Source organism: Penaeus chinensis, chromosome 36 (genome assembly GCF_019202785.1).
Source record: "Penaeus chinensis breed Huanghai No. 1 chromosome 36, ASM1920278v2, whole genome shotgun sequence".
Taxonomy (NCBI): Eukaryota; Metazoa; Arthropoda; class Malacostraca; order Decapoda; family Penaeidae; genus Penaeus; species Penaeus chinensis.
This window is the reverse complement of record NC_061854.1, coordinates 28,696,219-28,703,718: the sequence shown is the minus strand read 5'-3', so window position 1 is coordinate 28,703,718 and position 7,500 is coordinate 28,696,219. Positions and strand designations below refer to the sequence as shown.

The 7,500-nt window shown below is 42.6% G+C and overlaps 1 protein-coding gene across 7 annotated transcripts in view; it reads right to left on the bottom strand.

Annotated features, from left to right (window-relative positions):
- Nucleotides 1-7,500, bottom strand: part of LOC125044568 (ATP-binding cassette sub-family C member 4-like) — an 81,961-nt gene that overhangs the window by 22,030 nt on the left and 52,431 nt on the right. For 6 of the 7 annotated variants that reach the window (XM_047641282.1, XM_047641280.1, XM_047641279.1 and 3 more), the window contains 12 exons: nt 7,157-7,361; nt 5,373-5,504; nt 5,113-5,203; nt 4,606-4,762; nt 4,242-4,380; nt 3,959-4,069; nt 3,548-3,619; nt 1,544-1,678; nt 1,246-1,420; nt 910-1,021; nt 609-792; nt 190-373 (listed from right to left, as the gene is read on the bottom strand). In XM_047641282.1, coding sequence (XP_047497238.1) covers nt 190-373; nt 609-792; nt 910-1,021; nt 1,246-1,420; nt 1,544-1,678; nt 3,548-3,619; nt 3,959-4,069; nt 4,242-4,380; nt 4,606-4,762; nt 5,113-5,203; nt 5,373-5,504; nt 7,157-7,361 — 1,697 coding nt within the window. The remainder of the gene's footprint in view (nt 1-189; nt 374-608; nt 793-909; nt 1,022-1,245; nt 1,421-1,543; nt 1,679-3,547; nt 3,620-3,958; nt 4,070-4,241; nt 4,381-4,605; nt 4,763-5,112; nt 5,204-5,372; nt 5,505-7,156; nt 7,362-7,500) is intronic. The other variant, XM_047641284.1, reaches the window with a different exon arrangement.

Sequence of the window (7,500 nt, the reverse complement as noted above, 5' to 3'; positions counted from 1 at the left end):
GCTGCTGAGTACATGTGGAGCCATCTGTATGTAACCAAACTCACTAATTCTAAAGGGAACAGTAAATAACCCTGCTCACATTGGGTTAACAAAGTAAAGCAAAAAATACAAGACAATAATAACTGGAAGCATTTTTAACTGACCTATCCCCAAAAAGATCTAAATTCCATAAGACATTAAAATACTTACATTTTTCAGCCTCTTGCATAAACTTTCCTGTTGGAATAAAGCCATTCTTCTTGGCACTTTTTGTGCTAGGTTGTCTTGAAGGGGATGTTGGTTTTTCTTCCTCATGACCTTCTGCTAGAAGTGAGGCAAAGTCTATTCCACTGTTGACCAACTGATGGTACTTTCCAATTGCTTCAGGATGACCCTAATGGAAAAAAAAAAAAAAAATGCAAATGGCAACAAATCCTTCACACAATTTTTCAAATACATTTCTTTCCAACTCCTCCAGAGAAGTTCTCTAATATTAAGAAAGAAAGAAAGAAAAAGCCATCACATCCTCCATGAAACTCACATTGGTTGTTTCACTTCTATCACATGAAATATTTCCTTAACCTATAACACTCCAGTATTGACCAGACATCAAATAATGGGCTAATTACCTCTCTCAGAACTAAGATTTCATTTGCTTCTTTAAGGTATTGTAGCTGGTGTGTCACCAGGATCCGAACTTTGTGCTTTAGATGGCCCATTATACACTGGTCAAACAGGTGACGTCCGACATGAGTATCAACAGCACTAAGTGGGTCATCCAGTAGGTAGATGTCTGCATCATAATAAACTGCCCTGTTGAGGTAGAAGTTAAACTTGGTGGGATGATGTAGTAGGACTTATTTCAGAGAGAAATGTTTTTCTTTAATTTACACTGTATTTTAAGTATATGGGGTTGATCATTCAACTAACCTGGCAAGATTAACTCTTGCTTTCTGGCCACCACTGAGTGAAACACCACGCTCACCAACCATTGTCATGTCTTTCATTGGCAGTAGTTCCAAATCTCGCTCTAATGCACATACTAAAACAAGATAAGATTGTTAGTGCTTTCTGTTCATTGGCAGTAATTCCAAATGTTGCTCTAATGCATATACCAAAACAAGATCAGATCATATAAACAGGATTGTTAGATTATTTTGAGTATTTTACACATTTCATAACATCTAAAAAGTTGATTTAATCCAAGTGTACAACTGTAAATAAACAGTAATCATGCTAAAACTTCTCAGATGCAACAAATCTTACCTTTAATAACTTCATTGTACTTCTTTTCATTATAAGGTTGTCCAAAGAGAATATTTTGCTTCACTGTCCCTGAAAACACCCATGGCTCTTGAGATGCATATGCCACCTTGCCACGGACAGATATTGAACCAGACTTTGCTGGCAACTCCCCAAGAATTGCGTGAAGAAGTGAACCCTAAATGGAAAAAGGAAACTCAGATAAAAAGGAAAATGGTGACAGTGATGATTGTAGTAATGATGAAACTAATACATCATCCCAAGATACAATGAAAATTAACTAGGATACTCAATATCATACCTTTCCTGAGCCCACAGGACCTATGACAGCCAGTAGTTCTCCAGCTTTGACAGAACATGAGATGTTGTTCAGGGTGTTCTCTTCTGTTGCATCACTCCATTTGGCTGTCACTCCATTTATTGTTACTCCACAGTCCTGTGTATACATATAATAAAAAGCAAACAATTAATACTAAACATTACCAAATGACAAATGTATGAGTACTACAGTATTTTGACATGACAAATGTAATAACATTAAAGGGGAGGGGTAGGAGAAGGAGGAGAAGGGGGAGAATGAGGAAAAAAAAGGAAGAAAAGGGGGATGTGGAGGAGGGAGAGGAGGAGTAGGAGGAGGAGGAGGAGGAGGAGGAGGAGGAGGAGGAGGAGGAGGAGGAGGAGGAGGAGGAGGGAGGAGGAGGAGGAGGGGGAGGAGGAGGAGGAGGAGGAGGAGGAGGAGGAGGAGTAGGAGGAGGAGGAGGGAGAGGAGAGAGAGGAGGGAGAGGAGGGAAAGGAGGGAGAAGAGAAGGAGGAGGAGGAGGAGGAGGAGGAGGAGGAGGAGGAGGAGGAGGAGGAGGAGGAGGAGGAGGAGGAGGAGGGAGAGGAGAGAGAGGAGGGAGAGGAGGGAGAGGAGGGAAAGGAGGGAGAAGAGAAGGAGGAGGAGGGAGAGGAGGAGGAGGGAGAGGAGCAGGAGGAGGAGGAGGAGGAGGAGGAGGAGGAGGAGGAGGAGGAGGAGGAGGAGGAGGAGGAGGAGGAGGAGGAGGGAGGAGGAGGAGGAGGGGAAGGAGGAGGAGGAGGAGGAGGGGAAGGAGGAGGAGGAGGAGGAGGAGGAGGAGGAGGAGGAGGAGGAGGAGGAGGAGGAGTAGGAGGAGTAGGAGGAGGAGGAGGAGGGAGAGGAGGGAAAGGAGGGAGAAGAGAAGGAGGAGGAGGAGGAGTAGGAGGAGGAGGAGGAGGAGGAGGAGGAGGAGGAGGAGTAGGAGGAGGAGGAGGAGGAGGAGGAGGAAGAGGAGGAGGAGGAGGAGGAGGAGGAGGAGGAGGAGGAGGAGGAGGAGGAGGAGGGAGGAGGAGGAGGGGAAGGAGGAGGAGGAGGAGGAGGAGGAGGAGGAGGAGGAGGAGGAGGAGGAGGAGGAGGAGTAGGAGGAGGAGGAGGGAGAGGAGGGAGAGGAGGGAAAGGAGGGAGAAGAGAAGGAGGAGGAGGAGGAGGAGGAGGAGGAGGAGGAGGAGGAGGAGGAGGAGGGAGAGGAGAGAGAGGAGGGAGAGGAGGGAGAAGAGAAGGAGGAGGAGGGAGAGGAGGAGGAGGAGGAGGGAGAGGAGGAGGAGGAGGAGGAGGAGGAGGAGGAGGAGGAGGAGGAGGAGGGAGGAGGAGGAGGAGGGGAAGGAGGAGGAGGAGGAGGAGGAGGAGGAGGAGGAGGAGGAGGAGGAGGAGTAGGAGGAGGAGGGAGAGGAGAGAGAGGAGGGAGAGGAGGGAAAGGAGGGAGAAGAGAAGGAGGAGGAGGAGGAGGAGGAGGAGGAGGAGGAGGAGGAGGAGGAGGAGGAGGAGGAGGAGGGAGAGGAGAGAGAGGAGGGAGAGGAGGGAGAGGAGGGAAAGGAGGGAGAAGAGAAGGAGGAGGAGGGAGAGGAGGAGGAGGAGGAGGGAGAGGAGCAGGAGGAGGAGGAGGAGGAGGAGGAGGAGGAGGAGGAGGAGGAGGAGGGAGGAGGAGGAGGAGGGGAAGGAGGAGGAGGAGGAGGAGGAGGAGGAGGAGGAGGAGGAGGAGGAGGAGGAGGAGGAGGAGGAGGAGGAGGAGTAGGAGGAGGAGGAGGAGGGAGAGGAGAGAGAGGAGGGAGAGGAGGGAAAGGAGGGAGAAGAGAAGGAGGAGGAGGAGGAGTAGGAGGAGGAGGAGGAGGAGGAGGAGGAGGAGGAGGAGGAGGAGGAGGGAGAGGAGGAGGAGGAGGAGGGAGAGGAGCAGGAGGAGGAGGAGGAGGAGGAGGAGGAGGAGGAGGAGGAGGAGGAGGAGGGTGAAGAGGCAGAAAAAATCTGTCTTCTTACCTTCAGTTTTGGCCTTAGATTGGATTTCTGGACACTGCTGGTATCTTCCCTCTCTTCCATTACCAGGAATTCCTAAAAAGAAAAATATATGTATTGCTATACAAAAAATACATTTCTTCATCTATTTCTCACAGCTGTTTCATACTTCCTATAGCATCAAATAAAGTGTATCAAAATATCATGCTTTCTATAGAATAACTTCAGGTTTCAAAGTTTTAAATAGTTTTCTTTCTTTCTGTGACAAATCATAAACCCATTCCATTTTTCAATTATCCTGCTATCAGCTCTTGAAACCATATAATTTCCTTTCCTCCTTTTAAAATGGATTTTATTTTAAAGAAAGGGAACACTTGTAGTTTTCTTTGTTCCATAAACATGCCATTTCCAATAAAGTCATTTCCAACAACTTACCTGAATTCTTCTGCATGATATGTTGGTCTCTGCTCCCATAGCAATACCAAAGGGGAAGAACAATGTCATAACAAGTCTGACATTGTTGATCAAAGAACTGGTGACAAAGACCTGGAAAAAGAAAGTTTTTTCAATGGATTTTTAAAAAGAACAGCCCGTCTAAATGTATTTTCATATAGTTTATAGTATGCAGAACATCCTACATATAAAAAACTAAATATAAGAGCAAATACCTTTTATATCTCATAAATGTAAATTCTTACAATATGAGCAAAATCCATACCTTTTCAGCTGTCAATGCATTGCCTGTCAGAATATAGGTCAGCAATGCTAAAAATACAATAACTTTTGAAGAAGTGAAAAAGAGAGACATATTGACAGCTCTATAATAATTAGTCCTCATGATCACATCAATCTCAGACCTGAAAAGTAAAATAAAAATCAGAAAGCTATAACATATATCTTGTTGATATTTACAATAAAATATCAGTTATCACACAATAATATTTCATATGAAATACCAGTCATCATGTGATCATATCAACCACATTCAGCAAAAGATATATTTTTTATAGCAGTTCCATCTAAAACATGATCAGAACTAGTTTTTGCTTACAGTCTGTTAACACAACAGTTACAATACTTACTTTCTTGCTTGTTCAGCTAGTGCTGTAAAAGGCTTTTCCCAAGTGTACATCTTTATAACTCTCATGGCATTGATGATTTCATTCATAATCCTTACACGCTCGTCAGTGCGATGTGCTGTAGCTAATCTCAGCTTGGAGAAGACTTTACCCATCCAGCCTAAAAAAAAACATTGGATCACATCAGAGCATTAACCAGGCCTTAATTCTATTTATTTTTAAATCCTTTACAGCTTTGAACTCAAAAAAAGAAAACTTTAACAATTCCACACAGAACAGATAAGGCATTCACAATCCAATCAAAGCATTCCTTCAAGACAATTATTTTAGTGTTGACTAGACACATGTAGATGCAAAATTCTAAAGCGTATTCCATGGTATTACCTTCAGCCTTGATTTCTGCATTTTAAGTCTTGACAAATAGATCATAAGGAAATATTGGAAAACCAAACATTAAGGCACATCAAAGAGATATACAATATAATTTTACGACAAATTCTTACAACTCACTTTGAAGAGGCACAAAGAGAATCAAGAGCATAATCCCTGCTAAGCAAGAAGGTCCTAACTCTTGCCACAAGATTCCCAATACAATAGCTGTCTGTAATGGTAAAGGAGAAAAGAGAAAGACAGCATCAAACACAAAACTTATTTACATAAAATGTTTTCAAATCAGTCACCCCATATTTCTATATGCATTACCCTCACAGGAGAAGTGAGTACCAATCATTGCTCTGGAGCCTTAGTTAACAGTGCATATTTATCTTTACCTGAAGAGGACCAATCCAAAGATAATGGATGAAGATGACACTTGTATCAAATCGGTTGACGTCATTAGACAACAAGTTCACCATCTGCCCGATTGTGGTCTTTCCCAGCGCAGCCTTGCTTAGGCGTAATGCCTAAACACACAAAAAGTATTTTAAACAAGAAATATTTGAAATGTAAGGCACTTACAGATTTGCCTGGATATCTTATTAAATCAAGAAAGGAGTGCTTTTACTAGGAAGAGTCTTTCTGTACTTCTGATTCTGATATCCCCTTTTCAACTTATGAACATGAAATATACATAAAAAATGGCTTTAGTCAATTTCAATCAAAATTCTAATGCTCCTAAGTGCATTACTGGAAATGCCTTAATTAGATTTTAGAAAGCTGAAATATATTTTTTGATATTTTCCCTGGATTTCCATGAATTACTGTAACAAAAATCAGAAACAGGATCAGAAATAAATCTGATAATTAAGCTGTTTCCCAAAGCAGGAATCAACATGCTGATCTGAAATATCTAAATGCAGGAAGCTTCTTTACAATGTGCTCATATTGGGGGAGAGGGTGGAAGGGATGGGGGGGGGGGGGGGAGAGAGAGAGAGAGAGAGAGAGAGAGAGAGAGAGAGAGAGAGAGAGAGAGAGAGAGAGAGAGAGAGAGAGAGAGAGAGAGAGAGAGAGAGAGAGAGAGAGAGAGAGGTAGATAGAGAGAGAGGTAGATAGAGAGAGAGGTAGATAGAGAGAGAGGTAGATAGAGAGAGAGGTAGATAGAGAGAGAGGTAGATAGAGAGAGAGGTAGATAGAGAGAGAGGTAGATAGAGAGAGAGGTAGATAGAGAGAGAGATAGATAGAGAGAGAGAGGTAGATAGAGAGAGAAAGAGAGAGGTAGATAGAGAGAGAAAGAGAGAGGTAGATAGAGAGAGAGAGAGAAGTAGGGAGAGAGAGGTAGATAGAGAGAGAGAGAGAGAGAGAGAGAGAAGTAGGGAGAGAGAAGTAGGGAGAGAGAAGTAGGGAGAGAGAGGTAGGGAGAGAGAGGTAGGGAGATAGAGGTAGGGAGAGGGAGAGGGAGAGGGAGAGGGAGAGGGAGAGGGAGAGGGAGAGGGAGAGGGAGAGAGACATAAAAGGCAGGTACACCTCTTATGTAATAAAATTAATAAATGTATAAATAAATATACAAATGCTTATAATCATGAGAGTGTATATGAACATTTTCTTTGTTTTATTTTTTTTTTTTGTAAATGTGTGGAAGTGCATGTGAGTGTGATTCCTAATGTGATATAGTTGTGCAGTCTAAAAGCACTGTGACAAGAGGCAATAGTTTTCTAGTTTTAAGTTTTCTTTTAAGAATATTCCTTGTTTGTGACTACAGTAAAGCATAAAGGAAAAGAAATAACCTTCAATAATAAAGCAGGTAACTGTGCACTTGCTAAGCGATTACATGAAGTTACATTTAGAGCAATATTCTAAGCAGTATGAAGCAGCAGAAATAGGCATAGCATAGACATAAAGCTTTGCTCATTCATTCTGTTCTGATAATAACGAGAATCAATCAAATTATGCTCACATTCATGACACTTGATATTTGAACTGAAATCTAATTTATACAATATATATGCCCATACATTAATATATTAGCATATATATCATCCTTACACACATACACACAAAAACACACACACACACAAAAATGAGGATATACAATATAGTTTAACATGAAGCACACCAAACATTTCACTCACAGAGCACTGTCTCATGCAATGCTGAAGCCTTGTGTAAAAACCAATACCTTTCTGTATATCAAGGCACAGCTTGCTACCCTAATCTGCATGCCACTATGTTGAATGCCCCAAAAGAAGGGGTGATGTGAGAATATGTAAAGCAAAGACCCCATCACCACTCCAGTTGCGAACAGCCATCCATCCACCGTTGTGTATCCTGGCTCCCCATTGAAATAGCGGATCAGGCCTCCCAGGCAGAGTGGCTGGCCAATTCTGGAAAGTAAGTGGTGCAAATTTGTCTCAAGTCAGTTAAAAAAAAAAAAAAGTCAGTGGTATCGAGTATTTAATTAATAATCTGGTGGTCATTCCTGTTTCCAGTGTAAAGGGACTGATGAACACATGGGTTTATAAA